At 37.4% G+C, this 13,941-nt stretch overlaps 1 protein-coding gene across 4 annotated transcripts in view; it reads left to right on the top strand.

Moving 5' to 3' along the window:
* ATP10A (ATPase phospholipid transporting 10A (putative)) overlaps positions 1–13,941 on the top strand; it is a 161,656-nt gene that overhangs the window by 110,678 nt on the left and 37,037 nt on the right. For all 4 annotated transcript variants that reach the window (XM_043492158.1, XM_038413442.2, XM_043492250.1 and 1 more), the window contains 2 exons: positions 9,811–10,028; positions 12,075–12,269. In XM_043492158.1, coding sequence (XP_043348093.1) covers positions 9,811–10,028; positions 12,075–12,269 — 413 coding nt within the window. The remainder of the gene's footprint in view (positions 1–9,810; positions 10,029–12,074; positions 12,270–13,941) is intronic.

The raw sequence follows: 13,941 nt of genomic DNA, 5'->3' as shown, positions 1-13,941 counted from the left end.
AAGAATAGATAAATGTAGTGCCACCTTCCATCTTGTGCTGTCTGGGTCTGTGAGGGGCTGAGTGTGGGGGGGGCAAGCGCATGAGAGAGGCCAGCATAGGGCTCAGAGTGTCATCCAGCCAGAGTCTCAGTGGTATCTCTACACCGCATTTTGGAGTGAACCTTCCAGCCCAGGTCAACAGACTCAGGCTAGTGGGGTTCACACTAGCGGCCTAAAAGTAGCTGTATAGACAACCAAAGAAAAGATCATTCCCATCTTATAAAAAACCATGATTCCAGAATGCTCTTCTTCCAACATCCATGGAATTAATGACACAAATAGTTGGCACCTAACATCTCAAAACTGGCCCTTGTGCAAAGGTTACCTGCAGATCCCTGCAGAAGTTAGTGACCTGATTGTGTTTGTGACACACATGCTATGATTTAACTACAGCCAAATGATGATCAGCCTGACATCTGCCCCAGACATTTTTCCAAAGTTTAACTTTATAGCAGACTTGTCCATGGATGTGGTCACAAATCCTTCTAATTTTAGTTTTTCACTGTGTATGGAATGATTGACTGTCCAAACCCAAGTTTAATTCCCAAGAGTTCAGTCACACAAAGCAGAAAACCCATAATTTTTCATTCTTTGCATTTTTCCCTCTCTCCAATTTCTTGGAGGGTTAGGGGGAATCCAGAGGTGGAACAGTGAAAGGGAAGCTCAGAGGGAAGGGAATCGTGAAATCCCTAGCATTTTCCATTTGGATTAGCCAGATTTCTTAGTCACTATCTTGCGAAAATGAGATCTCTCTTGGCATGTTGTCTGTCTGTTCTTGGTGAAGATTCGGCTGGGGTGGTGTACATCATGCAGCGAGATCACTTTCTCAGTTTTATGTCAATTTTGCACCATAACTGTTCTTTTCTTGTAAGGAAATTGTAAGAGAATGAAAAGAAAAGCAGGCTGACCCAAAGGCGGATTGAGTAAACGGGCTTCTTTATTATGGTATTTGTTCCCCTCGGCCCAATTGTCAAGTAAGCAAGCAGTTAGCATGAATTCGTTACATCATGCTCTTTTATATAAATTAGTATGGAAATACCCACATTTACTACAACACCCCCAAAATCCTTATTTAGTAATATGAATGCCCATATACTGAATATAATTATCCCTGCCCCTATTTACTGTTTACAGCATTAAGCATATTTTACAGACATTTTTACCTTGAAGATACATTTCTTTGCAGTAATTGCAGCCACAGGTTCCCTTAATCAGCAGTTCACAGGGAAGGGAGGAAGGGGCCGTGACCCCAGCTCGTTTATGTAGCTGGGAAAGGAAAGGACGGGGAGATAACACTTCTTTACACAAAGGGTATTCTTTAGACACCCACATTCCTTATGCATCTGCAACGCTTATCAATCCTTTATAAGCAGGAGGGAAAGGAGAGGGACAGCACTTTATCTATCAAGCAAAGAGACAGTGCCGGCCCGTGCCTTCTTCCCTAATATCATGCTAGCGGTTACCCAGGTCTTTACTTAATTCTTACATATCCCAACACAGATGTCTTTCCCTACTTGACCTACAGACATATTTGCCCAGTCCAAACTCACCTTGTATCCATCCTAGGGATTTGACTTTATTAATAGAAAAATTTTAAAAAGGTGATAAAGATCAACTCGGTTCTTTTCCCCAGGGTTATTTGTTGCTCCCTCATGACTGCTCACCTCCCTTATGTTTACACAGGGTAACAAGTCATCAGTGTCAGGGTCTACTTAACCCTTTCCCTACAGGATCAACACCTGCTCATAGGGTGGGGTGATTTGAACACGCTGATGTAGCTGATTTGTTTTTTCCCGTTTCATTTTCTTTTGCTTTGTGAAAAGAATAATAGTTTAATTTGTCCCTGAGAAAGGGAATGGGGTCAGCAAAGCTAGAACTGTGTGTTTTAACGGTGTATTTTTACTGTGTGTTTTTAACCCGTCTAATACACAAGCAGAATAGCATTCAGCATGGATGTAATGTGAGGCCTTCAATACACAGAGGAAGTTTTCTCTTAGCTTATGCCCTGGGAAATTCTCATAAGAATTAAAATAGTTCTCAGGCACTAAGGGAAGAAAAGGTTTGGTGAGTCTGCCTTAAAGAACTGGAGGGGAAGGAAGGGGGGAACCTTGGCACTTTCCTATCTCAGAAGTGGCAAGAGGGTGGGAGGGGACTATTCTGAGTATCATGCACTGATCTATGTGGGGAGTAGGGGGTCTCAGACACTACCCCAAAAATCAGACTCCAGGCACCCTCACAATGATCTGCCTATATCAGTAACCCACTTGTCAATTTGTCCGTTTCGCAGGTAAAAAGGGGGTGGCCCACCTGAGAGGAATTATCAGGGTTTTACTAAGGGTTTCCCTCTGACCCTTGGAAAACTTCCCCAAGGAAGATAGGGTAGACTAACTCTGTTGACCCTTAGGAGGACAGGGATACAGGCTTCCAATCGAAGGATTGACCCTTAGGCAGTAATCCTTCGAAGAACAAAATAATCATTATTCGATATGCAAATATTCCCTGACACAATAAACCTTAAAATCATATATTAAGAAACAAAACACTAATCCCATTAGCACAGATATGCATATCAAAGTACCCCATACTGCAATACTATGCAGTTGGAAATAGCTTTTAAATGATTACATTCTACATGTGGTGATCAGTCACAATTAGAATGCTGACAGCAAGTTATTACTTAAACATTAAAACTGCATACTTAGTAATAAATACATGCATACACGGACGTCCAACTTTATTAGCTCAAGCAGACACACTCATATGTCCTATTGGTTGCTTATACTATATTCCTCACGCTTATTTCTCTGCCATCTTCTTCCCCTCTGCTCTGTCAAAAGGTTCTTCGGTTCTGTAATGGCTACTTCTTAGCTATTGCTGCCATGCCTCCTCCCTTCTTCTGTGATTTCAACTCTCTTCTGCAAAAAGAAAAGGAGTACTTGTGGCACCTTAGAGACTAACAAATTTATTTGAGCATAAGCTTTCGTGAGCTACAGCTCACTTCATCGGATGCATTCAGATCTGTAGCTCACGAAAGCTGATGCTCAAATAAATTTGTTAGTCTCTAAGGTGCCACAAGTACTCCTTTTCTTTTTGCGAATACAGACTAACATGGCTGCTACTCTGAAAACTCTCTTCTGATCTTCCTTCTTCCTTTCCTGCTTCTCCACCTGCTCTTATCTGAACTGACTTAAGTCTGTCAGCTCTCTGCCTTATATATAGGTTTTGGACTATTCTGATTGGTTATTTCCTCAGACCTTATCATCAGCATATCATCCACCAATCATCTTTACGCCTTCCCTGATTGGTCTGTTCTTATGAACCAATCACAGTCACTGAACTCATCTCTCAATCAAAGCCGGGCCTGATTGAAAACCTGTGCCATTCTCGATTGAACTCTCCCTTTGGGTTTTGGAGTGACCTTTATTTCATCTTAGCCTGCCTGTTTCCTATAGGCCAAATTATTCCAAAACCACCATCTTGTTATCCCTAGCTATAACTGCTTGAAACTGTCTTTATTGATTATTATGTCCTTAAAATTATAAACAGTTACACATTTATATGCATGTTAACATTAGGATTCACTGTCACCACTCCATTTTTACTAATTTAAATAAATTTAATTTTGATCTTTCCCTTGTTTCAGCTACTGGTGGCAGGGCAATGTTCTTAATGCTGTATTCCTGACACAAAATAGAGCCACTGAAATATCTCTTGTATAGGAGGGGGAATACTGATTGCAGTTTACCTGGAAGATATCGCTCCTAGAGCTTCCCCCAGTGTTTCATGATTACCTCTTGCCAGTGTCTAGCTTCCAACGTATCAGGCTGACTCCTTTATCCTAATAGAGAAGCTACAGTGTTACTCCAGTAGAGGTTGCAGGATGATATGGAGGGTCATTTCTTATTAGTAAGTGAAGCAAAGGGCTAAGTAAAAATAAATCTTTAAAAAATATCTCACCAAATACCCTAGTTGATTATTAGTGTAGTGTAGTTATATTAAACACTTTATTGTTGCATTTGAATAGGACAAACATAACGGAAGTGAGATGCTTACTTTATGGAAAAAGCATTGATTTTTTGGTGTTTGTTACTCTGCTTAATATGAAAGATTATATAACATGAACTATGTGACTGTGTAATTTGATATTGTGGTTCTGAAAGGTATGTACATATTTACTCCAAATAAAGAACCCTTTACATGCAGAAAGTCCCAGGACATCAGTACTCAGTGAGTAAAAGCTGTTGACACTGGAAACCATCCCACAATAATGTCTTTCATGATGTAAAGTTCATAGAAAAGATTCTGAACTTGAGGGTAGAGGGATGGATGGGGGGAGAGAACATAGTGTTTCTAAAGAAACGTGTTTTGCACAGTTGAAGAGTTATGAAACATAGTGCATAGATTAAACCATATATCCTAGTTTGTAACGCCTCTTAATACTTACCATACAAGATATCAGACTGTTTATGAAACAGCCAAAATCCTATTCCACTCTGTGGACCTGAGCCTCGTCTCGTGTACACTGGTGTAAATCTGGAGGACCAACAGAGATTAACTGAAATGATGCTGAACACAAATTCTCAGGAGATGAGAATCGGGTGTCTGTGCTTCAGATTGTGATCTTATATCTACTTAAGTTTAGGGGTGACGCTTAGGTTTAAAATTGCAAGAATGACTAAAGGATTGAGTTCTAAAGAAAATCTCTCTTGGGAATAGAATATTTTCATTTGCTTATGTGCAGACTAGAGATGACTACAGTGTACATACAATATTGATAAGCTTGTTGAACGTCATTCGAGGAAAACACTTATTGTATGCTTCTTCAGTAAACAAAAGATTTTTTTTAAATAGAAGCAATGAATAATTATACATATAAAGAATACAAAGGCAACTTTGGTACATTTTCCATGTAATGCATTTTCATTTAGCTTCTGATTTGTGTGTTTGGAATAAAATAATAATTAGCTCAGGGTTTGTGCATGGAGTCATGCATTTTGAAAGATGTTTTCAAAACAGAAACTTTTCCTGAATGTGATTATAAGATCTCATATTTATTTGGAAAGACTCTGCAAGTCAGACATTCAACCAAAACTGCCATGGCCTGTTATTAACCAGTATAGTTGGAGAAGAGCTTGACCAGCTGTGTTAAACGTTTTATAATGATAAAAGTAGTCATTTTGTCCTGTCCTTTTCCCTGGCAAAGGTGCATAATATAGAGCAGTATGACATTCCCTGGGCATGTCATTCAAGTGCACATTATCAACTGTAAGAAAGATTATTGCTTGTGGCAAATTTGAGTCTGAGATCTTAGGCCGCTGGGGCCTGTTCCTGTGAGACGCTGAGTGCCCACAACTCCCATTGACTCTGTTGGGAGTTGAGGGTGCTGCTCCGAAGCTTGCAGGATCAGCTGTAAAGGTGTATCTTTGATGGTTAGCAAAGTGAATTGGTAATACTGCCTTGAGATGAAAACATGCTAATGAAAATGAGCATATGTTTCCCAGAGTACGTTGGTGTGTACAGCAGACACTCAGAATTTCGGACACCTAGGGAATGGAGGTTGTCCGTAACTCTGAAATGTCCTTAACTCTAAACAAGATGTTACAGACTTCAGCCACTGAGAGGGATTGAAGCTGCAGCCATGGGAGGGAGAGATGTCAGGGCTCCAAGCAGGAGGGCGGGGTCAGTGCTTCTGACCCTCAGGAGCACCAGGACTCAGGGCTTTAGATCTAGGAGGGGGCGCTGTAGCTCAGAGCTTCAGCCCTGCGGCTCCATCCCTGGCTTCTGTACCTCAGGGAGCACCGGGGCTTGGGCTCCCCACAGCTCCATTCCCAGTTTCAGCTTGGGGGGAGCACACTGGGGCATTACCTTTGGGAGGAGTGCTGGAGCTGAAACTGGCGCTCCCCTCGTAAGCATTTGCCCTGAAAAATTCTCATACTTTTAATAAAATGTTGGTGAAGAGCAACAAGTACATTTTCATCTAGCATTATAATGTGCACTGAAACGGTACTGCTCCAAAGCCATTTTAGCAAGCCACTTGAGTCTGCTGGTGCAGGCAATGTGACCGGGGCATCCTTGTGTTCCAATGATCCATTACTGGCAGAATGACCCCAAGGTCCATTGGCTGCCCACGTACCTTAGCACAGTCTTCAAGATACTCTAATCTGTACCGGGGATATTGACTGGTACTGAATTGAGGAAATACAAAGGGCACTCTTGCATTCTATCCTCCTGAGTGCTATTTAGCTGTAACTCAGGATCTGGCTCTTTTTGTATATTTAGGTTTTCAGAGGACTGAACCATATATAGAGCTGGGCAAATAACTGATCTGAGGGAGAGTTGGTTTAATGACAGTTCTGAAAAAATTTTAAAAAAAATTCAGTTTGTGTTGAACTGAATCTGAAATGTTTTAGACTTTATGATTAATCAAAAAAGTCTCTTCTTGCCATTTTGTGAATGACTCAAACTATTCTTGTCAACTTTGCGAGTAGTTTTAGGTCTCCTGAAACTGCATATTTTGTCAAATAAACTACTCTTTTGAAAAATCTTGCCCAACTTTACTGACATACAATGCCAATAGTGCCCGTAGTAGTATCTATATATTGTGTGCTATCTGATTTTAACTCCTGTGGTTACTTTCTGAGAGATAAAGATTGTTATGAAGATTACATTGGGTTACAGATTGGGGTTTTTTTTTAAATCTTAGCTGTATTAAAAGAAATCCCACAATGAACTCAGTTAAATGTAATGCAAGGGGTTTTTTTTCCAATTAATGTTTTAATGGAAATATTTAATGATAGGTTGTTTGCATGTCAAGTCACAAAATAATGAACTTGTATATTAATGATTTAGTACATGACATTGGGAAAGGTTGATTGGTTACAACAGAGAATTGATAGAAAGTGAAGACTTTGGTACATAACTGATACTGTGCATCTGCATCCAGTATACTGTGCATTATTATACTTTGGTTTCTGAGTATAATGGAAGTCTTTTCAGTGAATACCTGATAAATGGATAAATGTTAGTGCTAAGTGCCTATCTCCTGAAAGAAAAGCTCAACTACTAAATGGCCATGATTCTTGTTGAAGGTATAAATGTGTTCTGCATCAGTTATAAATAGGGCTGTCAATAAATGGCACTTAACTCAAGCGGTTAACTAACAAAAATTAACTTCATTAAAAAAAATGAATTGCAATTAATTGCAGTTTTCATTTTACTGTTAATAATAGAATACCAATTTAAATTTATTATAAGTATTTTTGAATGTTTTTCTACATTTTCAAAATATATTGATTTCAATTACAACACAGAATACAAAGTGTACAGTATTCACTTTGTATTATTATTTTTATTATAAATATTTGCACTGTTAAGATAAACAAAAGAAATAATACTTTTAAATTCACCTCACACAAGTATTGTAGTGCAATCTCTTTATCATGAAAGTGAAACTTACAAATGTAGATTTTTTTTTACATAATTGCATTCAAAAATAAAACAATGTAAAACTTTAGGGGTTACAAGTCCACTCTGTCCTACTTCTTGTTCAGCCAATCGCTCAGACAAACAAGTTTGTTTACATGTATGGGAGATAATGCTGCCCGCTTATTATTTAGTGTCACCTGAAAGTGAGAACAGGCATTTGCATGGCACTGTTGTAGCCAGCACTGCAAGGTATTTATGTGCCAGATATGCTGAACATTTGTATGCCCCTTCGTGTTTCAGCCACCATTCCAGAGGACATGCTTCCATTCTGATGACACTTGTTAAAAAAAAAATGTGTTAATTTAATTTGTGACCGAACTCCTTACGGGAAAATTGTACGTCTCCTGCTCTGGGGGTTTACCCACATTCTGCCATATATTTCGTGTTATGCCTACATACTTTATGACCCAGCACATGTTGTTCAATTTAAGAACAGTTTCACTGCATATTTGACAAAACGCAAGGAAGGTACCAATATGAGATTTCTAAAGATATCTATAGCCCTTGACCCAAGGTTTAAGAATCTGAAGTGCCTTCCAAAATCTGAGAAGGATGAGGTGTGGCGCATGCTGTCAGAAGTCTTAAAAGAACAACACTCTGATGCAAAAACTACATAACCCAAACCAACAAAAAATGAAATCAACCTTCTGCTGGTGGCATCTGTCTCAGATGATGAAAATAAACATGCATCAGTCTGCGCTGCTTTGAATTGTTATCAAGCAGAACCCGTGATCAGCATGGCAGTGGGCAGCATTATCTCCCATAAATGTAAACAAACTTGTTTGTCTGAGCGATTGGCTGAACAAGATGTAGGACTGAATGGACATGTAGCCTCTAAAGTTTTATATTGTTTTATTTTTGAATGCAGTTATATAAAAAAACTCACTACATTTGTAAGTTGCACTTTCATAATAAAGAGATTACACTACAGTACTTGTATAAGTGAATTGAAAAAAATACTATTTGTTTTGTTTATCTTTATTACAGTGCAAATATTTTTAATCAAAATAATATAAAGTGAGCACTGTACACTTTGTATTCTATTGTAATTGAAATCAATATATTTGAAAATGTAGAAAACATTCAAAAATTTTATATAAATGGTATTCTGTTATTGTTTAACAGTGTGATTATAACTGTGATTAATTGTGATTTTTATCTCATGATTTATCACAATTAATTTTTAATCTCTTGATAGCCCTAGAAATACTGAAATCTGCTAGAAATCGATGTGCGCTACATCAAGAGTGCTTTGCACATTTTTTGTTCAGTGATATCTTCCTTATGCTGATTAAATTGCCCCTGTAGATCGTTGTCATTAACTTTTGTAGTTACACAGTTGATTAAAGATTTGATTTTAAAAATGGGAAAACTTGCTGGGAAAACTCTGAAGCAAACTTAATTCTGTGTACATTTAGTATTTGTGCTCTGCAGTACATAACTAATAGAATCAAGCCATTGCAATACCCGATTCATAGCAGTTTTCAAGCCTACAGCGTTCATAAGCTACATTATGACTCTCCACATAGAGTGAGGTTTTAAAAATCATTGTTGATGGCCTGTTGCAGTTGATTATTTACTGTACTTTTACCTAGCACTGTCATGCTTATTTTGCTTAGGATTTCATTTAGAGAGGATGGTCCAATGATTTGCCTAGAACTTAGGAACCTAGCTTCCTGGCCCTGCTCTGCCACAGACTTTCTATGTGAGCTCGAGCAAGTTACTTAGACTTTTTGTGCCTCAGTTCCCCTTTGTAAAATGGAAAGATTGTGAAGTGCTCAGATATTAAGAGCCTTATAAGTACCATAGATAGATAGATAGATTCATTATGAAATTTTGTGGGCAGAAATACATGGGACAAAATTGCCCAGTCTTTCCTGGAGGACAGTAAAGTTTAGGTTTTTTCCTTCATAGACCATAACTGAAAAGCAAATTTTTTGGATAGTTTTAGCAAGAAAAATGTTATGGAGGGAGATTTTATACTGGGCATCAATTGATTTGTGACCAACTGAAGAACCTAATAGCCTCATCACACTGAGCTGAAGATGAGGCAGGCAGTATACTGAATTAAACTGCTAATTATTTTATCTGCATTCGTCAAAAGATATTGCTGTTCAATTAAGACTAGCTTGTTATATTGTAATAATAGCATCATTCATTCTTACAGTAAAGTGCAATATCATACTAAAACTAGACCACATAGAGAGAGTTTTAGCCACCACTTCTCTTTCTGTCCTCTTCCCTACAAAACATGTAATCTTACACTTTGTATATTTTTGTCAATAGCCAGACGTTTAGCCATGTACCAGGAAGCTGATTCTGAGGAGGAAGAAACAGCAGCTAAAGGAGGAACATTATCCCAGCGGAACAGTGTCAGCAGTCATCAGAGCATTAAGGCTGTCCACAGAAGCCTGAGTATGAAATCCCACCGACGCACCGGCAGCAGGGCTGAAGCAAAAAGAGCAAGCATTCTCTCCAAGCACACTGCATTCAGTAGCCCAATGGTTTGTTGTGAGCAGCAAATGTGCTTTGCTTTGTATCTTTCAGAGTCACAATTGCTTTAAAGGGAAAAAATGAAGAAATCTGTACCACACTGTGTATTTTTCATCTTTCTTGGCTTTCATCATCTTAGCTTTTTCCTTTTCATCACATTTTTCTTTTCTTTTCTTTTCTTTTTTTTTTTTTTTTTGCTAAAAAAACAACAAAGTATGCAGAAATCTTATATAAAGAGTCATCCGTCTAGGCTCCAAGTTCAGAAAGATAAACTCAAACCTTTGTTTTGGGTATTCCTTGATTTTCAAGAACAAAATGTGTTTCATCCTTTTGTTTACAGTAATTGATGTTAGATTGTGGCACCTTAGAGACTAACAAATGTATTTGAGCATAAGCTTTCGTGAGCTACAGCTCACTTCATAGCTCACGAAAGCTTATGCTCAAATAAATTTGTTAGTCTCTAAGGTGCCACAAGTACTCCTTTTCTTTTTGCGAATACAGACTAACACGGCTGCTACTCTGAAACCTGATGTTAGATTAAGGATTAAAATCAAGAGTTCTAATTGGTCTATGTACGCTTCTTTTTATCTTTGTTTTTGGGAAACAGTGATTTATAAATGCATGAATAGTAAGTACTGGATTGGAAACTGTGATATTAATATATTCAAATTCACCCTGTAATTGTAAGTCATTCAATAGTTTCAAGTATAAATTGTTCAAGATTATCATTAAATGGAGCAAGGTACATTTAAAAAGCAAACAAACAAAAGCTTCCTGCATATGCAGAAAATTTAAGTGGAACAATGTTCTCATAATTTTTCCATAACTAATCTCTACATGTGTTTTTACGAGTCATGTGCATGTTTTTCTTCTGCAAATTGCTATCTCATTAATATTGCATGAACATACTGCTTTGCTCTGTTACAGTGTTTTTACAAGGAAGCCAAATTTTGACAAAGTTAAATTGCTTTAATGGAGTGAAGAATTAAGTCCTGTATAATTTGAGAGTCTGCCCTGATTCCAGCTGTTGATGTCCAGTCAACAATGAAGCTGCGTTAGTGCAAACCCCAAGTGTAGAAAAGGAGAGCTGCAATTTGCACTGACAGAGCTAACCCCAGGTTTAGACAATGGTTACCTCCATTCGCACAGCCTGCAGCTTGCTGTGTCTACACGTGGGGTTTGTAGTGGTGCAGCTACCTCACTAGTTAGGCAACAACTGATGAAACGAGTAAATTCCCAATAAAGACAACACGTTAGGGCTCATATCTTTATGAAGCACACTTTGTATCTTTTCTGTAACCAGCATTATGCCTTCCTAGGAAATTCATATCTTTGCCCTGAAAAGAATGTAATAGCTGTTTAATCACAGTGGAAAACATGCCACATTTTGATTTCAGTGGCATATGAGCTTCTCTCAAGTTCAAAGTGGTTAAAATATAGTGGAGCTAAACAATTTTTTAGTGGTGCAAAATGGGTAAGCTTACTGTTTTGATATCAGAACTAGCTCTTAGTTTTGTTGTTGTCTTGTTTTTCGTAATATTAGTCTATATATAGTGGCAGCCTACAATAATTCTCTCAGGTTAGATTGAAAAGAGGAAGGAATGTCAGGACATTATTCGATTTCCATCCACAATCCCAAAATAGCTGAATGTTTCTGTTACAATGATCAGCAATTAAAGGATTAACAATAGCTTATTTACAATGTAATTGTCATTATTAGGCTTCAGTATTAACTATCAATTGAAATTAATGGAGGCAGTCCACATCATTTTTAGAGCAATTTTAGGTGGTCTGCCAGGGAGAGGAAGACACCCCGGTATCTATTTACATTCATAAAATTAATGTTGCAATCATAAGGCCTAAAAGTGTACAAATTTCTGCATGTCTGGTTGCAGGAAAGAGGACGGGGAAGTGTCATTTAATGAAAAATTGAAATTCTCCAGAAATATATGGGGCCACCAGAGAGGTGCTGATGCATCAGGCAAAACCAGTTCAGTCTGAGACTTTAAAATATACAAAGCTGCAAAATAGTAATACTGTTCCTGTTGTATTTCTAGGAAAAAGATATCACTCCGGATCCTAATTTGTTAGAAAAAGTAAACGAATGTGCAAGAAGTCTTGAGGTTATGAGAAGCCACGAACAACCATTATGCCAGCTCACCCCTGAACTTTCTGACATCTTTGACTTTTTCATAGCATTGACTATTTGCAACACAGTTGTTGTTACCTCTCCAGATCAGCCACGGCAAAAGGTAGGTTAGAGAGACAGCAAAATGGAGCGTGAGTCTCCATTATGTTGTATTGGATTATCTCAGAGATGTGTAAATAGGAGACATAAAACTGTCCTTTCCTAGAAGGAAACTGAAATGTTTATGATACAATTCTTGGCACCACTTCATACATCAGTGAGGAAAACCACATATACAAGTTTAAAATTAGTGGTGACATCAAGCATTAGTTAAAAGGTGTATTTCAACTGTTTCTCTTAACCCCAACAGATTATTTGTATGTACTGCAAATTTTGAAGCTGTTCTAAAACTGTTTTCCTTCCTGAGTTCACATACTGAAACTTCTTAAATAAACATAATTTGCATCTCTGGGCATGGTTTAGATTAATTTGTCAGAGTCCCCTGTAATAAGGGGCACATAGGCAGTTCTTTATAAATAATTTGCTTATATCAACTACATTTGTAGAAGACTATATTATTTTTTAAAAAATATTATAAAGCGGGTATGCTGACAAAATCTCCTCTTAAATGTTGCAAATTATGTAAAAGAAAATTAATATAAATTGGGCAAGATTATGGCAGATGATTTGGCAGATATATGCACTTACAAAATTGTATCATTTATTAATGAGAAGTGGAACAAAATACTCACCATCTAATGTATATCACACAAATATAATTAGACTTAATATTAGAGCTTGTCAGAAGCTGGAGTTTCCATTCTTCAGGAAATACTAACATTTCTAAATTTGTTTTCTCTCTTAGAAGAAATGTCAAAATTTCCCACAAAATGAAAATTCCAAAGAATTTCAATTAGGAACCATTGAAACATTTTGTTTTGATGTTAAAACATTATAACTTATAACATTAAATATAATTAATATAATATAATTGTAAATTAATATTTTAGTATAATATACAAGTCTGAACAAAATGAATTAAAATGATATCAGAATATAACATTTTACCTTATCAAAACAAAGTGTTTCAACATTATCAGAATGAAAGAGGAAGTTGAAATGATTTCTTTCAACTTTGCCTGGTCAAAAATTATGTTGAAATGGACACATTCCCATGAAACATTTAGGTTTCATCAAAGATGCATTTTCCCACAGAAGTGTTCCAGAAACATTTTTTCAACCAACTTTACTGAATACTCACAAGTGGTACGTCTATGCTAGAGCTGTGATGTGTAAATCCCAGTAGGAGGATACATGCCTGGTTAGCTCTGATCAAGCTAGTGTACTAAAAATAGTGGTGTAGCTAGAGCATCACAAGTGGCAGGAGGAGCTAGCTGCCCCAACTACATACCTATAGTCTTGGCATGGGTAGCCCCTTCTGCTGCTCACAACAACATGACCACAGTTCTTACTCCTGGGGGAATTCTGCACCAAAAAATTAAAAAATCTGCAACAAAATATTTATAATACTGCACACAATATTTTCAAATTCTGCATATTTTATTTGTCAAAAACACACTAGTTTCAATTATTTTTGGTCATTTATTTCAAAATACCTGTCAGTAAGTATGTCTGTAACAATACAGACAACAAAAGATTCAGGATGTATTTTTTGACAAATAGATTCTTTACTAGGCATATTAATTCATTTAAACTACAATACAGAACCGTTTTTCCCACACCCCTCAGGAACAATGCAAAGGCTTGGGGCAGTCAGGAGTAATGGAGGAAATGAC

The sequence above is a fragment of the Dermochelys coriacea genome, chromosome 1 (genome assembly GCF_009764565.3).
Source record: "Dermochelys coriacea isolate rDerCor1 chromosome 1, rDerCor1.pri.v4, whole genome shotgun sequence".
NCBI classification, from domain to species: Eukaryota; Metazoa; Chordata; order Testudines; family Dermochelyidae; genus Dermochelys; species Dermochelys coriacea.
This window is presented reverse-complemented; position numbering and strand designations above follow the sequence as displayed.